Genomic DNA, 23,516 nt, shown 5'->3' with positions numbered 1-23,516 from the left:
GCTCCCCAGGACTTCCCTGACATAAAACAACCAGGTACAGGRGTAGCACATTGTTCAGTTCACAGAAGGGAAAATAAACCAAGCAGCAAGGCAGGGAGGCAGAACAAGGTGGAAAGGAAGAAAAACCATGATCAGAATCCAGCTACTTAGTCTGGGACACAACACAAGGCCAGCTGGCACCAGAGACCTAAGAAAAGCACCAGAAAGCCACTGGGACACATGGAACGTGTTGAAGCTCCTCTCTCCCCAGTCACAGTAGTGTTACACTGCACCACACAACCCAGAGACAGCCCTAGTGCCCCACGTGCCTGGATGAGACCAGGAGTGTTGGAGAGGTCCTTCACTGCAGAGCTACAGCAGCAAGAGACCTGACAGCTCATGGCCACCCYCGGAGAAGCAACATCAGGTTCCTGCTGCCAGGCTCTTCCTCGGTGCTTCCTGCCAAGCCTGGGGCAAGAGGGTGGGACAGAKACCCTGCCAAACCCATTTCTTCCATTAACAGATCTAAGAGGTGTTAGGCATGAAGAGCAGCCCTATCCACAGCAGGGGAACACATGCACAGATGGGCTCCACGAGAGCAAGGGGTGTTTGGACAGAGACAGGTGTTTGGACAGAGACACAGGTTTAGACAGTGCCAGCACCACAAAAAGGAACTGCTAGGGCCTGGCTAGAGTTTTGTGGGATTTTTATTACTTTTTTTTTATTATTTTTTGTGGGGTTTTATTTTTTTTAATACAGGCTAGCGTTGTACCCTTTGCTAAAGCTGCTGATTCTGCCACATAAACTAGAACAGAAATTTCTCAGAAATTAAGTCAGTTCCCCTCCTTGTTAATTCACTGTCTGCCTCCCAACTGAACACCGCTGTGGATTTGTGTTTGCAGAAAACATTCCCTGTACAAAGTCTGACGTGCAGCTACACTGTTCTGACTGAGGAATGAAGAAGCCAAGAGTCCACTGAACATTGGATTTTTCCCTGTACAACGTGGCCTGATGTGGAGTTTGGTCCACCGAGGACAGCGAGTTAACCGTAGAGATCGTCGTCATTGTCTTCGCTGTACACGTTGCCCCCGCTGCCACCTCCTGTGCCTTGGCTCGGACCAGCACCGCCCTGGTTGCCTGATGGGAACCTGCACACAGCAGGGCAGGACAGGAGAGAAGAGATGCTGTTGAAAAGCCTCACTGCAGCTCAGCACCATCCCCTCCCTCTGCACCAACCCCCAGTGTCAACTAGGATGGGCAAGGAGGAATGGGATGAAGCCCTAAGGAAGATGAAAGAGCTCATGGCTGCTGGCTGTCGCTTGTGTTAAAGGAAAAAATGGATTTCAGGAGCACTAACAGAGCAGCAACAGCTGACCTGCAGCACAGCACACACGCTGTGTAGTGGCTGCTCTACATGCTGGGTTGGATGGGAATACGCAGTGGAAAGGAGGTTTGTTACCCAGAATCCATCAGAAAGCTGCCCCAGTGCTGTGCTTGGGGGCTGGCTGAGCCACACTGCCGACCCTTCCCACCCCACAGGTACCTGAAGCTGCCAAAGCCACGGCTCTGCTGTAGGGTCTGTGCAAACATCTCGTATTTCCTGATGTCGTTGTCACTGACAGAGCGGCGAGCAAAGCGCATGGCCTCCTCAAAGTGATCCCTGCGGATCTCAGGAACTGGATCATCCTCCTCCACCTCCTGCAGCAGGACAGACCAGGTAAGCTGTGTATCCAAGCTCCATAGGCCCAACAGCTGCTCACAGCTTCCCTCCAGGTCAGGAGGCTCCCAACACCCCCCAAGGTGGGGGCTGGAGAGGTATGCATGAGTCAGGGCTGCAGCAGGCGCCTCCTGAGCAATGCTGACCATGAGGCATCCCAGGAGGGTCCTCAATCTCCCACAAGATGAGAACAAAGTGCTCCAGCTCCACGCTCTGCACAAGAGCCCACTCATCCCCGAGGATGACAGAGAACACATCACACCTCACACATGTGGGTAGGGAGAGCTCAGTGTCCCACTCACCATGGCAGAAGGGTTGGTCTGCCTCTCACGCTCTCGCCTGATCTCACTCTCGATGGATTCACGGATGGCCAGTTTGCAGGCACGCTGGCAAATTTCTGTCAGGTCAGCTCCCGAAAAGCCATTGGTCATCTTAGCCAGAAAATCAAGGTCAACATCCTAGAGAAAAACACAAAAGCAAGAGAGGCCTTGGCTTAATACCTCACATCCTCAACTGACAGAGAGGTGTCTTCAGATCCCAGGGTATAAAGGTGCTGCCTTAACTATGGCCAATTTTGGAAAGATCAGCTGTTAAGATTCTCTGTTTCAGGAAAAGTTAACCACTCACAAAAGCAGGCTACACTCCTCACACCCACCAAGAATCCACGAAGTGGCTGTAAATGCCTCTGCACTTACAGATTTAGGCTATGACTTGCTCAGGTCTCAACACGAGGAGTTAAACAAAACACCATCAGACTGGAAATAGAGATGGGGCACAGGCAGACCAAGACAGCCGACCTCCTCCTCTCCTCCCTCTCAACTGAGAGGGTATTACTGCAACCTCCTTTGAAACTTTACTTCTTAAAAGCAGCTAAAAAGGTAAGCTTAGCATAAAAAAGATAGGGCTCTCACTTTGTGTCTACTTTTYTTTGATTAACTTTCAGCTGCATTATTGCCCCTCCCCAAGCAAGGGGCACAGCTCTTACCTATGACAGGAATCAGCAACAACTCACTATAGTGGCTCCTCTTCAACTTCTACTTCCCACCTTGTTCTACCTTTATTTTTTTCCAGAGTGTAAGAATCTTTTCCATCTTACCACAATAGGCTTCTCTGATCTTGCACATGARCAGAACCCCACTATGTGACAAAGACCTGCTGCGCTTGCAGACCAATTTGCTGACACCTGACCTCAGAGCTTCCTCTTCCATCCTACTATATGGATCACCCTCCAGGACCTCTGTTGTGTCCACAGCCTGTGAGGAACACGAGAACCACAAAGCAAACCCAAGCCAGAAGCAGTCAGGGCACAGATCCTACCTTTGCAACTGGTGATTTCCTCAGATTTGCCTTAAGGATTGCAACCCGGGACTTCTCRTCAGGCAGGGGGATGTAGATGAGCTGATCCAGGCGGCCGGGGCGCAGGATGGCTGGGTCAATGATGTCTGGCCTGTTGGTGGCACCGATGATGAAGACATTTTTCTTGGTGGACATGCCGTCCATCTCGGTCAGGATCTGGTTGATGACACGATCTGCAGCACCGCCACCATCGCCGATATTCCCACCTCGGGCCTTGGCAATGGAGTCCAGCTCATCAAAGAAGAGCACACAYGGGGCTGCTTGGCGAGCCTGCAGAAAGCAATGGGAACCATTATTACATGCTAATACTGCCCATCAAGGAGCTCAATGACTTCACAMCAAGCCCTCCTCACCATCAGCACAACTCAGGAGTACCAGAAGCTGCTGCCACAAGGAGAGCTTGGAAAAGCTGCTCCAGAGCAGACCCCTGACACACAAACCCTCCAGCAAATTCTCCTGAACAAGCTGGATTTCCCAAAAGTGGGAACACTGTGAACCAGGCAGAAAAGTAGTAAGTCCAATGCCAAGAGTGAAAAAAGGAGCTGTTTTTGCTGTACTAGAACTTTCCCTGAAAGACCTAAGGTTGCCAGCTGGTTATTCAGGCACACAAGTAGATGAGATATATCCAGTGGAAGGGAGAAATCCAATTGTTATTTTCAGCTACCTAATGTGTACTTATAGCGAGTTGGATTTTCCTTCACAGTGTGCAGTGAAAGGAGGAAAGACTAAGGGCCCAAACAGCTGCTGAGAAAATCCCACTGAGAAATATGGAAAAAAAAATTGTTCACCATGAGAGCACCTAGGCCAGAGAGGTCAGGGATCCTACACCCTTCACAGGGTAAARAACTCAGTGTTCAGAACTCAGTGCACTGAGCTGATGAAATTTCAAAGTTATCTCCCTGTGCTGGACAAAGAGCTGAACTAGACAGCCTCTGAGGTTCCCTCACATCTAAATTCTTTTCTACTCTTCTACCAACTTTGTTCTAATGCCACCATCCCAGACCACAAGAGCAATGTTTCACAGGATAATCCATGCAGACACCTTCTGGGACAAGAAACAACGTTCTCGCTGAGCAGGAATGAGCTCTTTTCTAAACTTTTCTAAACTGTGTATATTGCATGACAAGAACTCACTGGATATTCTGAAAATCTGTAGATGGTGACAGTTAATGAGGTGTTAATGTAAATTTTCAGGGATGTGGGGCATACATGTGCCATCCTAACCACAGCTTCTGCCAAAGGCACTGGGAAATTTAACACCCTCTAACAACAGATGCCAGCTGCAATCAGAGAGAACAGTTTCAACAGCTATGCTGCTGAAGAGGATTAGTTCCCCCAACATCAGGAAAGCAGCTCCTGATCTCAGTGCAAGTGGGGAAAACACAGAAAACGCAAATAAGAACCAGTACGACAGCTGCAGTGGAGACAAAGTTCTGGGGGTACCACAGCAYAAATATGGCACAGGAAGTAGGAAAAATACTTACCTTGTCAAAGATCTCACGCACGTTGGCTTCAGACTCTCCAAACCACATGGTGAGCAATTCCGGCCCCTTGATGGAAATGAAGTTTGCCTGGCATTCGTTGGCAATGGCTTTGGCCAGCAGTGTCTTACCACAGCCAGGTGGCCCATAGAACAGGACCCCTTTTGATGGGGTCATGCCAAATTTGAGGAACTTGTCTGGGTGCTCCACAGGATACTGAAGGAGAACAAAACAAAAAACTCTCATGATGAGCCAGAATAAGCCKCTACCTTGGAAGTACAGAATGCTTTGGGTGGGAAGGGATTTTCAAAAGATCATCTAATCCAACTTCTCTGCCATGGGAAGGGACACCTTTCTCTAAGTTGCTCTTGGTTCTACCAGAAGCATTACCTGAGATTTCTGGTGTATTAAGCACAAGATCCTGCCGGCTGCCACTGCAGTTTTTAAGTGGATACTGGTTTGGAAAGGTGCCTAAAACAATCTATTTACCYCTAGGGACTAAATACCAGCTCAGTACTTTCCCAAGTACCAGTTCAGTACTTTCCAGCACACTTAACCTCAGTTTCCCTCTGCCCTGCAGAAGCAAAAGGGAACAGCTCATTAYCTAACCTATTTGCTCTGCTCTCCAGAGATAGGCAAGGTGTCTGATGTGWGCCTTTCTTTATTCTCGGCAACGAGGTCAGATACAAGATAGGTGATGATTTTAACATCAGAAAATTAGACTGAAATTTAATTCTTTTGTTCACAGTGAGGATGTTTCCACAGTGCCACTGAAAGCAAGAATGTATCAAACCCAAACCATGTTAATGCACACACCTGCTGTTCCCACAGATCACTTGTAACATTGTCTTTCCCTTTGTAGACTGCTTCAAAATTACTTTTCACCTGTCCCTGTGCTAAGGATGATGAAGAACCCTTCACAAGCTCTCTGTATGAGAATCTTCATCCACTGCCKACCAGATAAAGCCACCATGTAGGATGATTCTCAACAGTGGTCCTACTGCTGGTCTCCACTTAAGAGGAGAAAAAACTGTGGCTGTTTGTGCATGTTGCACAACACCCACATAAAATGGCACTGTAGACTCAGCACAGGAAAACTTGATGCTGCTTCCCAGCACCTTCCTCCCCAAGTTCACTAAGATGGAACAGCATGGTATTTTTAGTCCATTACAAGTAGATGCCATAAAGCYTCTGCATTTTCTCTGCTTGCACCCCAAAAAAGAAACTGAAGACATTCTGGATTTTATTATTATAATTATTTTTCAAGCTGGCTAAGCAAAAAATCTGTTGTAAAGCCTTACCTGTACAAGCTCCTGGAGCTCTCTCTTTACATCYTCTAGGCCACCGATATCCTCCCAGGTAACCTGTGGCACCTCCACCACAGTCTCCCGAAGAGCAGAAGGGTTGCTCTGGCTCAGAGCCCACTGTCRTTAGAAGAAATGGTATTATATAAATTCTATCATGCTACATTCTTTCGCTTCAGAGAAGCAATTAATTGCAACAGAAGAACAAGTGGCACTCTTGCATTACCCTGAAGTCATCCATGGTCACAGCCAGCGAGTTCATCACTTCAGCATCGATGGTTTCATCTTCCAGGTCTATGAGATCCATCTTCTTTCTAATAGCCTGAAGAGCAGCTTCTGAGCAAAGAGCAGCCAAGTCAGCACCAACATGGCCATGGGTCTCGTTTGCCACCTGAAAGCAGAGCACTGACCATGACTCACAGAGATACAAGAACGGCAACACGTGCCCTGGTCCTTCACTGGGAAGGGAGGACAGCAACACCAGGGCTTTGCTGCACATTCAAGACAAATGCTACCACTCAGGCAAAGACACTGYTCTTCTATCGTCAATCTGCATCAAGAATTCAGATGATGTGCAGAAAGACAGCCTTGATCAAGGACTGCAGCTCTGCCTTCAGGACATAGATGACGGGAACCATCCAGCTTACAATGTCCTGGGAAACCACAACGCTCACCCAGCTGTGTGCAGGCTGTTTCAGGCCTGCTGTACTTTAAAAGGCAATGCCACAGCAAACAAACGCAGAAGGACAGTGGCACAGCACTTCAAGATTGGAATGATACACATTTGTTCCACTTAGCCATCCATACCATTCCTAACTGGTGAGTGAGGATTTTTGGTCACTTGTAAACTGAATGGAAGGAACTCCACAGCTCACACATTCATGCAGTTTCTTCCTAGTTGAGTTCTAATTGAACCACTGCATCTACATGATCAAGCCTTAACTATTCTTCCATTACAAAACAGAGCACTGGGAACGAGACAAGTTTTCCACTACTCACCTGTTCCAGATCCACATCATCAGCCAGTTTCATATTTTTCGTGTGGATCTGCAGGATCTCCAGGCGCCCGGTGGCATCAGGGATACCAATATCTACCTCCCTGTCAAAACGACCTGGGGAATACAAACACACATTGAGCTGGTGATTCTGCACACCAGAGGAGCTGCAGTTGCTGCCTTCCTCTGACAGAATGAAGTGATGCTTTCCACAAAACTTCAGAAAATGGCAGTGCTTTGGATTTGTCTGCAGCAACCATCAGCACAGTAGAAGAGACAGACCAGAGGAGGAGGAAAGGCATCAGGCATTTAGGGAGACTACTGTATTAACAAGAAGACCACGACATTATACAGCACGGAGGATAGSTCATTTAGTAACTTTTTCTAAGCCTCGCTTTTAGGAAAATATTGGTTCACTAAGCCAGCAGACCACAGGACATTTTTGTTTATTTCTACCTTTGTGTTCTCATCACCAGAGCTCAAAAATACTGAGATTTAATTTTTTAGAAATTTTGCAGAACTATCCAAGTGGTGAAACACATGAGGAAAACAGGATATTCACTGCAATATTCATTAAGATTGTACATCTCTGTTTTTCCYCTAGCAACAGCTGTGCTTTCAAATGGCTCACTACACATTTAAGAGGCCAATTCCCCCTGCACACTTGATAGGCTTGCCATTACAGATTCTACCAACTGGTCACACACCAGACATTCATTCACAGTCCCATGTTTTGAAATCTTGAGTGTCAGAAACTACTGTACTTGTCATTAATAAAAGAAAGACAAATTGGGTAATTCACAGCCTTCTGCAATCTAATGCATGAACATCCCCTTAGGCATTTCCTCCTTCAGTGTGTCCTGAAATAGCTTCACCTAACAGAGGCTAGCATACTTTTCGCACTTCAAAGCATTATTTTCTTTCTACAAACTCTCACCTAACATGGCACAGAAAATGACATCTAARTCTTTAAGTTTCAAAATTCATTTCTAGCAAGGAGCTGAAGACAAGTCAATCATTTATGTAACACATAAAAAGTGTTCAGCATGGATTTCTATTCCATCCTTGYGGGACCCCTGAAGCACAGCCTCCCACAAAGTGTGTGACAGACAGGGAAGAGAGGGCAGTGGTGGTTACCGAATCGCCGGAGAGCAGGGTCGATGCTGTTGGGTCTGTTGGTGGCTGCCATCACAATCACATGTGCCCTCTGCTTCAGACCGTCCATGAGAGTCAAGAGCTGGGAAACGATGCGACGTTCCACCTCCCCATGTGTCTGTGGGGACAGAAAGCATTGCTGAGACCAACAGCTCTACAAGGAGCACGGGAGCCAGCACTGCAATGGAGTGGGCAGATACATCAGCCAGGAGATGGTGACAAATGTCCTGAACTCATGTCCAGCTGAAATCAGGTGCTAAGGAAATGCTGCTTTACCCTGTAGTCAAATACAAAGACTCAAGCCAGCTTCTACCAAATGCAGACACAGTAATTTACCTCCTAMAGGATCTCTTTACCTTCTCTCTCTTAGGAGCAATGGCATCCAGTTCATCAATGAAGATGATGGCAGGAGCATTCTTCTCTGCTTCTTCAAAGGCTTTCCTCAGGTTGCTCTCAGACTCACCAGCCAGCTTGCTCATGATCTCAGGACCTAAAAAATAGCGATGCTATGGCACTCAGAAGGGAGGCAGCTAAGCCCCAAAAACACGCAGCTGAATTTTTTTAGTACAACATCCACATGGGACAAGCTATATTTCAAGCCAAAGCAAATACTATCAATCAAATCCACTAAATCTGCAGCTGAAAGACAAGACCAGCATGCAGAATTAGTTTCTATCATTATGGTGTTTCCAAGTTYACTCTAAGAGAATGCGGCACTAGTCAATGAGCTACCTTTAGCTGCCTCTTTCCTTACCCTATTTCACACTTGGTGAGCTTCTCTGTAATGTGCCACCACACACAGTTAATGCCAGTCCTAGCTTGCAAGAGAAGCAATCAAATTATAAGGTGATGAATTATCAGGATAGGGAAGGAAAAAGCTCTATGAAGCCACCTTTAGCTTACATTACACAGGCATTCATTTACCTCTGTACGATCCTACAAATTAGTTTAAAGAGTCAAAACAACTGACAACAACCAACCCCCATCTCCTCTCAAAGGTTAAATAAAAGCATATAAGCACATTGATCACAAATGGATGGACAGCATTCCACAACTGGAGACTGACATCTCCTACAATTGTTGAACTAGTGTAGGTTTACAGATTTATTCTGTTTTTACAGATTTTGCCATCATGCTGATGGCAGTGGTAGTGAAGAGAAAATATGCTTCTAAAGGATMCAAGAAAAATAAACCTGACCCTCTGGCACACAAAGCTGCCAGCTGCAGACACAGGTGTGGGCAGGGGCTCCAAGTGTTGTATTAAAGGTAACTCACCAGCTCATATCAGCTCTGCCTGCAGCTCAGGATTGGCACCAGCAGACAGAGCAGGCATTGCTAACTGACAACGTTATTTTTACTATGCAATGGATGTACAAGCATATAAAGAAACGGCTGGTGCATTAGCATTCAGCGACAGCTTTCACACACTTGGGGAAGTATATGACAGGGGTGACATATGGCTAAAATCAGCCCACTTACATTCACTATCTCAAGATAAAAGCAAGTCACTAATCCTACTGCTGGCCACTGCTGTGCTGTTATACTGTCCTTTGCTATTACTGTCACGTGACTGAAATCAGAGAAGAAAAGCTGCACTAGCCTTCAGTAAAAATGTTCCTTTATTCCAGCACTGAGTAAAATGGGACAGAAAAGCAGTGTGGAAAATTTAGAATCTGCTCCTTACTAGATATCAACCAGTAGCCACCTCAACTGCTACAGGTGATAGTTATCAACAGGAGTTCTGTCACTTGTAGCTAAGTCCAAAAGATCTCATTATACTTTTCAGGGAAGTTCCTTCCAATTAATGCTACGTGAAACAAAAGAGGTCTTTGTGCTTTACTTGAGGGGAAAGAGGAATCCACAGCAGCAGCTTCTTTTCTGAATGGAACATGGTGGGAGCAAAGCCAGAAGCCCTTCCAGCTCTGCCGTCACCAACATAAATGGACAGACAGACAGACTCCAAATCCCTGTGTCCCAGCATAATCTTTCAAGCACTCTGCTACAACACAATCAAGCTTCAGGGAAGTGCCACTACAGATGCTTCCACACAAATGGCCTTTAAGTGTCCCCAGAGGCACGCTTGAAAGAGGTAAGGAAGGATGTCAGGAAGACAGCGTGGCTCTACAAGCCCTATTAACACCAGTCCTTACCATAAGATGGACAAATGAGCATACAGAAGATCTGGGGACAAAGAAGCCAGAAAACTTACCATTGATCAGAAAGAAGAAAGCCCCCGTTTCGTTGGCCACTGCTCGGGCAATCAGTGTTTTACCAGTGCCAGGAGGACCATACAGCAGGATCCCACGTGGAGGCTGAGGACAAAAGCAAGGGACTTAGGTGGTGAGTGTATGACTGCTTAAGCAACTTGACAGTGAATTTGTAAGCATTTGATAACGCTAGTCTGAAATTGTGATGCAAACTCACGCAACAGCTGCCATCCCAGCATTGCTATCAACACCCTTACTACTTCACATGACACACAACAAAAACCTTGCCAGTAACTGGCAGCGCTGATTCAAAGCATCACTATGCTTTACAAGCTGCCAGTGTTTCAGACTGTATCCAGAACATGTGAGCAAATACTTTCCAAACACTAGCATTTTAAAAAACCAAAACCCACAAATTATTTATTCCCCCCTCCAATACCTCCTAAACCTCCRTTGTGGAGAGACATCTCCTAGGGCAAGCCCACTCATCCACCTGCATATGAGGACGTACCTTCACCCCTATGGCCTTGAAGAGAGCWGGGTGTCTCAGGGGAAGTTCCACCATCTCTTTGATTTGAGCCAGCTGCTTTCGGCAGCCACCAATGTCATCATAGCCCACTTCATTCAGTGACTCCTCTTCATCCTACCCAGGAGGAAATTCATCAAACATTTCAGTGAAAACAACAGTTCAACAACCCCTCCCAGTCTACAGAAGCCAGGAATATGGCTTTTTAGACATTTCTTGCCTGTCTTGAGATTCTCCCTTTCAAGTCTTCCTGATGTCTTCTATAATTGTTTCTTAGCTCTGTCTTCCCAGACATTAAAAGAGACTTGCCTGCACATACTCAGACTTCACTGAAGCCCACCCTCTGGAATGACAGCTTCTGCTGCCAGGYTCCCTACAGACTCTAGCAAAAAACAAGCTCTGTGACTCTTTGATGGGGCTAATGCAAGTAACAAGRGACAATGTCAGTATAAAATATACTTTCTCCTTAGAGCAAATGCTATGTCTAACTATCTGGCATATTCTATCCGCCAGTTACTTAGATGCAGTGTTACCTTTTGAGACTGACTCCAATTAGCACAGAATTTTAAGGTCCAGACATAYGGATCAGTTGTAAGCAACTCTTCCTTCACAGTATCCATTTATTAGGCTGTCCAAATTTTTACTGGCCCCAATTATTTATGCCACACTAAAATAATAAAATAACATAGCCTGGAATCTCAGAGGGATGCTTAGTTCAAGCCCCATCTATGTCAAGTCAGTCACTCAGGGGCCAGACCTAACAAGCACTGAAGTCTTGTTCAGTCTCAAGTCTGGAGATTTCAGCCCTCTCTGGGCTCTGCTCCRGGATTTGGGAAAACATTTTTCCGAGTATCTATTGGGAATTTCCTTTGATCCAACTTATGCCAACGCATCCAGTAGGGTCCTGGGACACAGCCCTCAGAAGAGCCCAGTTATCTATCCCTTCCCATCAGGCAGTGGCCAGTAGACCTGTCCCTTTGCCTTCCCTTCTCCAGGTTGCATCACCCCACGATCCCAGTCTTTCCTCATTTATTCTTGACCTCCAGATCCTCCTAAGTTTAGTGGCCTTGGCTGAACTTGCTCCTATCTATCTTTGCTATGGCCTGTAGAGGCCAAATTGGATTCAGTGAGTGCCCAGATGCAGTCTCCCAAGTGTCACAGAGRTTGAGTTTTTCAGATGGCAGCTAACCACAAACCAGCACTCACCCTATCTGCAGGAAGAAAAAGGCACTTATTCTATGATGCATGAACTCACCTTAGCTCATTTGCCTGAGATTTCCTGTTCTGTAACAGGAAGGTAGCCAAGACCTGTCAGACAAGCCCCTCAGGCAGCCACAAGTTGCAACACTCAAGGCTAGACACCTTAATGGACTGGAGAATTTTAGGTTTTTTTATGTCAACCATTTGTGGATTTCAAATTTCTCTCAGAAAAAGTGTCCATTATTTTCTTTTCACATGGCATGAAATTTAGCATTATTGTAAGAGCTCTCTGCTACGGATGAAGAGAACACTGGAATTAAAAGATGCATTCAAGTCCATCATGAGACATCTGGAAACATCTGCAAAACAGCTGCTGCCAAAGCATGGCATCTCATCAGCAGACCTACCCCCCAGTGTTCTCAGCATTCGAGGAAGACACTGGAAGTACCTTTCTGTGACTGCCTTCAGCAGCAGCTCATCTCCTGAAATCAGAGTTTCTAACCATTACATTCAGTAGACAAAATGTCAAAAACAGGAATTGCAAACACTGATGCCTTCAAGAACTGTCACAGAAATAGACTTCAGACAGAAGATATCCAGCAGGAGAACCACATGGCAGGGTGCTGCTCACCTCTCGTTTGATGGGCTCTCCCTCACAATGGATCACTGTGTCTGGAGCCACTATGCAGTACGGGCTTGGATCTGTCTCCACTACTTTGAACTCCACTGCACGCATCCCTCCACGCACCAAGAAGATGTCACCTGTAAAACCCCACATATCAGTGGTCTGTTGCAACACATGTTTGCAAAATGTCAACCCCGTAGGACCACTAGCCCCACTGTTCCAGGAAATGGGTCACACAGGCAGACACTGTGGCATTTATAACACTGCTTTGAATGTTAAACTCAGGAACTGCATCCACTTCGACAGCCTGAGTACTGTTTCATTTCTCAAATTTCATCCAGTAAAAACCAGCAAACAATAGAAAAGAACACCCTGACCAAATACAAAACACAAAGGCGAGGAATCACATTTCTTTTCCATTCAATTTCAATTTATCATTTCTAAAGCAGGCAAAAAGTCCCAACTTAATAAAAAAATCACTTTGAATTTATTATAACTAGTTGCTACTAGTTATAGCTGTTTGTTTCCAGAAGCAGGATAATATATAATACTGTACTAGGATTCCTGGCTGAACTGGCTCTACAAGCCCTATTAACACCAGTCCTTACCATAGACACTAGATAACTTCTACTTGTATCTATAGTGCACTTTTGTTAYAGCGAAAGTGCTATGAGCACAATCTCAAAATTGTACTTGGTTTGCTACTCATCCTCCCAGTTATTCCTTAAATTACTCTGAAGAAGTTAATTTAATCAGGGGTGCCAGCTGGTATAATTATCTCRGTTTCAGCTAGGATACGGTTCATTTTCTCCCTAGGAGTTGGTTCAGTGCTRTGATTTGGATTCAGTATGAGAATAATGTTGATAACACACTGATGTTTCMRWTGTTGCCCAGCAGCGCTTACCCTAACTCAARGACTTTTCAGTTTCACAYGCTCTGTAAGTGAGCAGGTGCACAAGAAGCCAGGAGGGAGCACGGCCAGGAGAGCTGATCCAAASTGGCCAGAGGGATATTCCATACCATAAAACATCATCCCCAGTGTATCAAATGTGAGGATTTCACTGGAAGACATCACACACTGATGAGGGACAGGCTRGGCATCAGTCAGCAGGTGGTGAGCAACAGTGTTGTGCAACACTTGTCTTTCCTRGTTTTCATCCCTCCTCTCTTCCATTACTATAATTATAGTTTCCTTTGTTTCAATTACTAAAATGTTCTTAACTCATGTGTTTTTCTTTTTTTCCTGATATCCTGCCCATCTCAGAGCCAGTTAGCGAATAAGTGGCTGTGTGATATTCAATTGCATGCTGGGGTCAAAGGACAACAGTTCTTTTTGGCATCCCACATGGGGATGGAGGGTTGACATAACAACASATCTGAGCAGAGCAGGTAAAACCAAATTTGTTATAAGCATTCAGTGTATAACAGTGTATAATAGTAGCTGGTGACCAGGTTTACTTGTGCTTGTTCTCAGGACGTATTTTTTAACACCTCACTTGRTGTAGGTGTCCCCTGTGGTGAGGTTTATCGTCCTTGGTGCTGAGGCTAAGTTTATCTTTGTGTTTTTCTTTGCAGTAGTGGCTTATGACATGATGGAATCGCTGCTCCTGAGATGAATCTGATGAGAGAACTGAGCGCTGCCATCCACTCTGTACTTGGGGAGCCATCCTCTGGGAACTACTGGTAACTGCATCTTTCCTACATCTCCCTCTCGACGTCTTCGTTCTCCAGGCCAATTATAGCAGCATTTGGGCATTTTAAACATTTTTACTATCCTTTCACAACAACTGAAGCCAGCCTGCTTCTTATCACAGAATATTCTCAACTGAGAGGGAGCCAAGCGGACTGAGTCCAACTCCTGGTCCTGCACAGAACAGCCCCAAGGACCACACCACATGCCTGAGACCACTGTACAAATGCATCTGGAATTCTGGCAATCTTGGTGATATGAAACAGGACGTAGCTGAGTGTGATTCAAATCTTGTTTAAGGTTGATAGTATTTAAGAACATCACCCAGGTATGAGTCTGGAGGATGGATAGTTATAAGTGGCAAAGTACGTGGAGTAGTATGGTGAAGTGTCCACGCCAGTGGTTACCTAGATTTGGAATTTCACTCCTGAACATGCATAGAAGCCTGAAAAACAATTAAGTATGTGGAAAAAGGTGTACTGTCATGCTGACAGTTCCAGAGAAATACATATCACAGAAATGTGTGGGGACCTGAACCAACAGACTGGAAGCTTGTTCAATGCTATTTCTTACCCTAAGAGGGAAAAACAGCCTTTGGATCTGATGATAAAACATCAGGCACTGAGGCTACTCCAATCCCAGGGGCAGGCAAAGCATGGCACTGAGCAGGTGTATTGCATTCCCTATRGTGCACCAGCCTCTGGAAAACCCAATGATGCAAGGGACTGTTCATGACTACATTGAGAGCTAAGGRTGGTGGGACCAGCAAACTTCGGGACACACATTTAGCAAAAGCCACCTGGTGACTGCCCCATCCTAACCAACACTTCCAACTTATACAAAGTTCCTGTAGAGCACATTAAAAATATGCTGGGATAAACAGTCTGGGTTACTGCTGCCTCAGGCAAAGGCAAACAAGAACCCATGGGTCTGCTTTTCCTCGAGAACCTCAGTGCACTTGGTAGGTAATTTGGGAAGACAAGAAAGGTCGAGTCCATGGTGATTTGATTTTGGGTGAGAGTAGGAGATTAACTGAATTGTATAACGTTGATTATTATATAATGCTGCACATTATCACTTCTATGACAGCCACATTACCACACTCAACACCTCACAGCAACTGACTCCACCACTCCAGATTTGGGGTCTGAACCTGACTCTCCTTCAATTATCRTGTTAAATGGAAGATGGACTCTGGTGAAATAAGGCAAGCACAACATATACCCAAGAACCTGACTAATATGCAAGCAACTTCCCAAATACCTTAAGTTGTAGCAACTTAGTTTAATGAGATTTTCTGCTAAGTTCTACCTGAGCCTTTTCTGACGCTCTSCCATCTCACATAGCTAAAAAATACAGGAGAACCACCAAACTGCTCTGCCAGCCAGCAGCAGCAATCATTCCTTCTGAAGATTAGGGAAAATTTAAATGAACATGAGCAAAATCTCTACAGATGCTGGTCTAAGGCTTCACAGAGTACTGTGTAAGCTTCTAGAAATTGTGTGTTCGTAATCTCAGGACTAGCTCACACTTACTGCCATGARGACTTCAACAACAGGCATTATTACCTTTCCTGATGGGTCTGTAAGCTTCCAGGAAGTAGGGCTTGAGATAGACCTCAAAGAGATTCCCCGTGATCCCTTCTACYGTGTCATCAATTGGCAGCACGTGGATACGTTTGCCATATTTCACATCTGGGCAAGGCTGGATGCTGCAACAGAAGAAAATGCCAGTTAGGCACATCATGCTGGACTTGCACCTCAGTGTTACACTGGGAAAAGAGATGTCCCTTCCCAGGAAAATATATCCAAAGACTATCAAAAGCCCTGGTGAGACTTCCTGCTCGCACAAGAATATTTCAATGCTAACAAGGCAAAAATCATACCCACCAAGAGCTAGTCTTCACAACACACACTTGCCTTTACTCCTTTCAGCCCTGTCCAAGACCAGTGGAGAGTTTCATAGTCTCCTCCTACCCTTCTGCTCTTCTGCAGACCTCCTCACCACCTTCACACATCACTAATGCAGCCTGAAGACCTGCGAGAGCCATGAGGTAGCTTTTATTTCAACAAGCTACTGCAGAACCAGCTCTAAGTAGAAATGAGCTGGGCAAAATTCTTTGTTCTTTCGCATTACTTACTTTAGGCACCAGAATCCCTGCTGCTGACAAACCGGATTCAGAACAAAACCTGTCACAGTACCAACCAGGGATAAACACCTTTGCAGTTAGGTGTGTCAATCCCACTTCGTGGGGGCTGACAATTGGATAAAGGCTGAAGGTGGCTTCCCCMTTTTTAAATACATGCTACAGTAACACAATAGCCTACTGTAGCAACAGCTCAAAGTATCCAGCTGCGGTAGAAACTGCCTTCACCATCTAAGAAAAGCCTGCCTGGAATTGCAGCTGAGCACACAGCTTTTTGTTTGTGACTTTTGTTACAGACTCTACTAAGAAATTAGTTTATCACACGCTTTACAGAGAGGACATAGTGAAAGAGTAAAGGAAAAGATAGACTGTCCCAGAAGGAAGACATCTGACCACAACCAGGAAGTGATTAGCACATGAATCTGGATTTTGGSAGAAACCAGGACACAGTAACACTCTAAGCAGTTAAAGACTTGAAAAAAAAACTTTGAGGACAAGTGGTGTGAAAATTCCCTGACCTCACCATGAGTCAAGACAATTGTAACACATTTGGGAGGCTGAGAACCACTACAGACATAGTGCTAACAGAGGACAGCATGGGCTGTCATGCTAGAGGAATTTTACATCAGGTAAGGTCAGAACTTTCCTCTATTTCAAATCCAAAGACACAAAACACCATTCTGAACCAACTACAGTGGTGTTTAAAGATTGCATTTTTAGTGGTAGAGGGATGGGTGGAACAGCCTCATTCTTCTCATCTACTAMGTTTAATGAAACACACTTTGCATTTAAAAATTATTATTCATAAAGTCTGATACCAGAACCCAGATTCTCATTTTCCCAAAACACGTGGGATATTCTGTATTAAGACAATGCTCGGGAGGAGGAGCTGTTACCCTCCCATTTTTATGTTCAGGAAATCTGCAAACTACCATTTTTATGTTCAGGAAATGCTCATGTGCTAGCCTTCTACCCACTGCCATAATAGAATAGGTCCTGTGTCCCATAAGCAGAGGTTCATACTTTAAAGTTTTCCTACTTTTAAGGCCCCTTCTAATGCAAATTATGGYTCTACTTCCTGCAAGTGCTGCACAACAATATCCCTGCTACGTTTTTTAAGCACTCCTATTTAAGAATTATTTGTACAACAAAAATTGGAATATAAACATCCTTGGGAGATTTTTAAACTTGCTATTTGGCTGTTCCATTTTTTTCTGGCACTCATTTCTAGCACGTTTTAACTTGTTTTTGCAGTAGGGCAGCTCAGATACTATGAGATAATCTGTGATATTTCTAAYGCCTTCCACAGGTAACACTGCGTCTTCACCTGATCACATCACCCAGGCGCACTCTCAGGTTGTTGCGAACAACCCTATTCATGCGAATCTTTTCATCTGAGCAGGTATCATCTGACAGAACAATGCAGACTGCTTCTCTCCTCTTCTTTCCTTTGAGCAGGACAGTGTCTCCTCTGAAGAGCTGCAGTTCATCCATTTTTGCCTGCAAACAGCAAAGTGTTAGAATAAGCTTTTGAAAAAYGCAGGAATTCAAGTATTTGAAAGAGACTTAGTTGACTTTGGAAATCACACCTTGGAAGTGATATACCAAATGCAGAGGACAGAGACTCTCACTACACTGGTGTAGAGCTAATCCTGAAATCAGAGGAATGGCACAAGCTCAACTGAATCCTACAAACTGAAATTAAAAAAACATTTTATCAAAGAGGAGTTCAGGAAATAATATAACCCTCCCTCAGTGGTAACAGCTATAGCTTCTGACAAACACTTGTACTCATGTTGCAAAGTTACATTTCAAGTTAATAGACAGCAATGACTTGCTTAAGATTAAATGTTTTGCCTCTAGAGATGACGCACCTGGGACAGTGACACAACACTGTTGTCTTCATTGATGGCTTCGTCAACAATTAACCGATTGGGCCTGTTCTTCTGCTTCAGAATAGCAGTTGATAAGTCATCGGCTTTAGAGCTGGGAGAGAAAACACATTTTATAAGCCTGAGTGATATGTACTAACCCTGTCTAGCCACTCCTTGTTTTCATCTCCACTTTCTACAAGTTTCTTTGTTGTCTTGTCTTTTATAAACTATACTCGTTTGTAGCACAAAAGAGAACATTGCTTCCCAGCAACCAGTTGCAGAAGTTCAAGGGAGGATGTTTTCTCTCCATAAATGAACCTATGAGCTTCCAATGGATACAGCTATGAAGCTRTCTATGAAAAGAAGTGGTCAGTGACATGTTGCTGACTGTAAGATGTTCTGCCTCAATGAGTTAGACTCATCTGAAATCACATGGAACTGCTGCCAAMAAAACAAAGTTCAAGTCTATTTGTTGTCAAATCCCAGATAAATAGGGGAATTAAAGGACAATGCTGCAGCAACCCTGACAAGAAGAGTTCTAAGAGTTTAGCCTGTCAAGGTCTGTTTGTTAAATCTAGCAAGCTGTACAAATATTCAAGTGCYCATAAAAAATGATATTGCGTTGGGTTTGTTAATCAATTTTCCATAACACCTTCACAGAAGTCACTGAAGCTCTGGCTCTACAATGCCACAAGAAATACAAGAGATAATTCATTTGCCTTGACAAAACGGAGCAAGCAAAGTCAATCAAGGAAAWGAAAAAAAGACAGATTAATTGTCCTCCTTCAATAGCTAATACCGGAAATAATTCACTCTATGAAAGAATAAGAATTTGAACCAACTTATTCTTGAGGAGTTCTTGGAAGTCATACATTAGCCATACACAACAGGGATGGAGCGCCGCAGCTTCCCTGAGTGGGCACCTGACTACTTTCTCCAAGTAGATGGCTTGTGCCTATGTCCAAGGTCAGAACAGAAAACTATGCACARTGTGACTTGACTCCAAAAGAAAATAAAGAAAAATAAAGTCTTCCTTTGTCCTAAGCAAGCAGCTAGCACTGACAAAGAGTAGGGAGCTTTGTGACAATGGTGGCAGTCATAACTTTGGCTCCATCTCACCCTTTTAGAGACAGAATGACCACAAGAAACCAAATCTTGAGTAGAAATGGCAGCAGTGCATCACTTGGCATGTTCCCAGCATTTTTAAGAGTTCATCAGAGTGGGGTGACATACCCATGGTGTGAAGTTACCCAGATCCCTCCGCCCCTCAAGACAGAGGCTTTTTCAGCACAGGCTAAGCAGTTTTGGCTCCTTTCTCTGACTCATAAAAGGGGAAACAATACCAAGCAAGCCTGYGAGGGCAGCCAGCTTGTTTTCCAAGAGGCTCTCAAACTTCCTTAAAATCCTGGTACCACAGGAAACATGTTGCGAATGACAGGCAACATTATTTTAAGTGAACAAAACAAGTTGTAAAACACGTCTATCCTGGACTGCCAGCACTATTAAAGTTACTTTTTTTTAAAAAGTTACTTTTTTTCCTTTCTTTGTTGAAGAGTGCAAGAGGYTAAGACATTGCAGATCTATTCTCCGAACAAAAAGGGACACAATGAAGGCTGCTGGATATATCCTGGAAAGGGCTCATGAATTCTATATTCAATCTAAAAATGTGGTCTTGTTGAGAGTCCTAAAAAGTCTGCAATTTCCAAGAAAACTGAGAGACCAAGAAGAAAACTGAATAAATACATTATTAGGGCAGACTGTAGTTAAACAGTGCATAAAACCATCAACATGCTTGCAAGGACTTTGCCACACCATTAGCTCCTGGCCACTGGAAAGTAATTCAGCAAGCAGATTCCAAGATTTGAGCTAAGGGACACTGAGGAGACACAATATTCGTATTTAGGTTATTCAAGTGTGACTGTAACTCATCCCTCTGCACACAAGATGTGAGTTCCAAGGCCTTTTGATAAGAAACCACTGCCAGACTKTGACTATCTGAAGTGTCATTGAAACGGTCTGTCCCCTGGGATGCAGGGACTATCATACAGACTAAAAAACAGCCTGGGACACAATATCAAAAATAAACGGTAAAGGAACTGAGTAGCAAGTGGAAACTTTTCAATCAACACTGACCATAAACAAAAAGCTGYAAAAAACTAGAGAGAAAGTTCGGATACCTCCCGACATACASCAGTGCTGAAGAACACAGCAAGAATCCACTTGGTTCTGCTGAATAAAAGAAAAGTTTTAGTACTGAAGAACTGAACCTACAGTTCACTAAGAACTGAGGGCTGGATCAATATCAGATATACTTTAAGTGATCAAAAAGCTTGGAGGCATTAAAGATTGAATAAAAGTCTCCAAGAAAGGGCATCCAGGGAGCTAAATGTGCAGGGTCAGCTTCAGTGCTCTGACAGTTCTGCAGAGAAAAAAAAAAAAGGGTGCTACAAAATTACATGCTATGCAGGGAAAGGATGTTATTTCTCCTGCAGACAAGGGTAAGGGTTTGGACAGACAAACACTACGCATCTTTTAGCAGCAATTTACAATATTGTTATCATCACTAKTTGGCCTCATTGCATCTCTCTAGGGGTTCCCTGTGCTGCAGCTGAAATAACAGGGCAAAAGACACCTGTGCACGCCAACCACGCTCAGACAAACCCTGACATCTGTGGGGAGGAGAGCATGAACAGAAAACACCAAGCAGAAAAGCCTAAGGCATGGGCTGGGACTCTCTCCTGCCAACCTTCCAACTCTGGCTGGGGAACTTTAGGAAACGAGACAGGGACGGACAGCTAACCCAAGTAATTTTTAAAGCTTCTCAATAAGCTTCTGGTCAGAGAAAGTCTGGTGTAAACYGTCCAAATCACCTCCCTGACTCACCCCTTTTGTCATCTTCCTCACACACTTTGTCTCTTGCCCCTTTCTTTCCCTGTCTTAACAAAGAGTCAAACTGAACATAAAATGGAGCTTCAGAGTTGTTTTGGAATTAAAAGAAATTTCAAGGTCTGCTACCCCTAAATACAAACCAGAAGAGAAGACACAATCACTAGCACAGTGAATGGTCAAGCTTGAATACAAAGTGCAAGACCACAAACTTGCACTAAAGTAAAGCAAATATGTACTARACCTAAACTGCCAGCCATAAAAGGTTCCCAGTTCACACCCTCCGCCTCCTTTTCTCTCTCAGTAAAGCACCACTTCACATATGGGAGAACTAGGACTTTCATAGTTTACAAAATCACAGAATATCCTGAGCTGGAAGGGATCCACCAGGATTATCAAGTCCAACACCTGGCCCTGCATAGGATTGCCCCAAGAATCACATCCAGTGCCTGAGATCATTGTCCAAATGCTTCCTGAACTGTCAGTCTTGGCTCTGCAACTATTTCCCTGAGTAGAGGGAGCCTGTTCCAGTGCCCCACTACCTTCAGGATGGACCTTTCCCAACCTAAACCTCCCCTGACACAGCTTCATGGWCTTACTTACACTCCATGGTTTCTGTGTCAGAGCTCCCCTTGTTAAGCAAGTGATAACATCCAGCGGCATCACAGGGAAGGGTATGATGAGCCAGAGCACAAAGTACCAGTTAGCTATCCTTCTGAAAATGGCAACCAAGTTACCAAAGCCCTGCTTAAAGTAAGAAAACAGGCTGTTCCTGCAAGTCTGTGCTAAAAATAAGCACGAAGTCACTTCCCAGAAYGATTCCAGCTGCAGTAATGAAAGTGCAATCAGCCATGTTTTCGGCACACTGGCATGACTTTTTACCACCATCCTTGTGAAATCACTCCCCAGATAAAAAWCATGAGCAATTTCTTACCACTTTGAACATCTAATCTGCAGACTGGACTGATTTCCCCCGGTAGSTACTAAAGAAAAAAAAAAGCTTCACAAAACATTTTTATCACCAAGTGAAGTGTCTGATGTATGTGGTGACTGCAGCCACTTACTGAAATAMGACAACCATGGGGGGACTTYAAACTCATTCTGRAAAAGCCAGACATGTTTAAGACAGGCTGGCAGAGGAAAACAGCAATCCCTTCAGAAACTACACTCCCTTAGCTTTTGGAAAGATTCTTGCCATGCTGAGGCTCAGTTCAGCAAGATGGCTGCCAGCASCAGTGACAAAAAATGGCATCTAAAAAGTAACCGTGCTCCAGCGGCAAACTAACTTTTGCTGGTTCCTACGTGGATGAGAAGAAGTTCGATAAAGTAGAAATAATTTTTTAAAAACACTGTTAACCTCCCTCAGCTGCACAACCGAGGCCCAGGAATATCACTTCCACTGCAGACAAGGAATGTCTGGCACACATCGCTGGAATTGACCCGGCAGGACCAAGCAGRTCTGGATTCCAGGAGTTGCAAAAGACAAGGAAAACATACTCAAAGAATACSGAAAGATACCAAAGGGATCAAAAGTGCCTCTGATGAGGTAAAAAAGTCACTTCGAGTATTCTTGGGTTGGGGAAATTTATATTTGGGTTCTATTTCACTCCTCACAAAATGCACGTGGGCTGCGTGCAGAAACTGTTACTCATTTCTGAGGAGCAGGGAAAATGATCCTCAGCCTGTAACTGAGCAGAGCCAAGAAGAGTGAGGCAAGACACCCGAGACGAAAACACCGCCGATCGGCTCGGCCATGCCCGGCACAACATGTCTGCCTCGGCTAGCGCCAAGGCATTGGCCAGGTTCGGCCCGTGGGACACTACGAGCAGCAGAGCCCGGGACGGGTGTAGGAAACAAAGCCCTCCGTAGTTCAGGGCCCGGCGGGCGGGCGGCCCTAGGCCCGGCCGTGGCACGGCGGGAGGCCCGGCCYGGCCTCGCCCCCCCGCCATGACTCGACACTTCCCGGCGAGGCCCAGCCGTGGCGGGGCGGACGGCGGGACCCGGCTCAGCCTCGTCCCGGCGCCGCCTTCGCCCGCCTGGCGTCCGCGGGCCGCCTCGGGTGAGGCGGGCGGGCCGGACCGGGCCCAGGCCGCGGCAGGGCCTAGGCCGCGGGGAGGCGGCGGGGCCCGCACTTACTCGGATCCCGAGGCCATGGCGCTGCGGGGAGGGGGCGAGGGGCGGCGGRCGGCGGCTCCTCGGGGCGGGCGGGGGTTCCGGAGGGTCGCGGGGGTCGCGGGCGGCGGGCAGAGTGATCGGGGCGTCCGCGCTGGCTCAGCCTCAGCGCCGACTCATCGGCGAGGGGAGCCCCGCCCACGCCGCCTCGCCTGCCTAGCAACAGAGTGCGCCGACCAATCGGAAATTCCGGCCWGCCGCCG

At 45.5% G+C, this 23,516-nt stretch overlaps 1 protein-coding gene across 1 annotated transcript; it reads right to left on the bottom strand.

Annotated features, from left to right (window-relative positions):
• Nucleotides 1-668: 668 nt before the first annotated feature.
• VCP (valosin containing protein) lies at nt 669-23,436 on the bottom strand. Its single transcript, XM_057369602.1, has 17 exons — nt 23,278-23,436; nt 18,256-18,367; nt 17,709-17,881; nt 15,804-15,946; nt 12,552-12,682; nt 10,706-10,837; nt 10,197-10,299; nt 8,344-8,477; nt 7,970-8,105; nt 6,837-6,949; nt 6,064-6,228; nt 5,835-5,957; nt 4,537-4,749; nt 3,014-3,322; nt 1,999-2,154; nt 1,523-1,677; nt 669-1,127 (listed from the first exon to the last, which is right to left on the bottom strand). The coding sequence occupies exons 1-17, from the start codon at nt 23,292-23,294 to the stop codon at nt 1,022-1,024; spliced, it is 2,421 nt and encodes an 806-aa protein (XP_057225585.1). The 5' UTR covers nt 23,295-23,436; the 3' UTR covers nt 669-1,021.
• Nucleotides 23,437-23,516: the final 80 nt, after the last annotated feature.

The sequence above is a fragment of the Malurus melanocephalus genome, unplaced genomic scaffold, assembly GCF_030028575.1.
Source record: "Malurus melanocephalus ecotype Western Australia unplaced genomic scaffold, MMel_1.1 scaffold_113, whole genome shotgun sequence".
Taxonomy (NCBI): Eukaryota; Metazoa; Chordata; class Aves; order Passeriformes; family Maluridae; genus Malurus; species Malurus melanocephalus.
The sequence above is the reverse complement of the archived record's forward strand: the minus strand, read 5'-3'. Positions and strand labels throughout refer to the sequence as shown.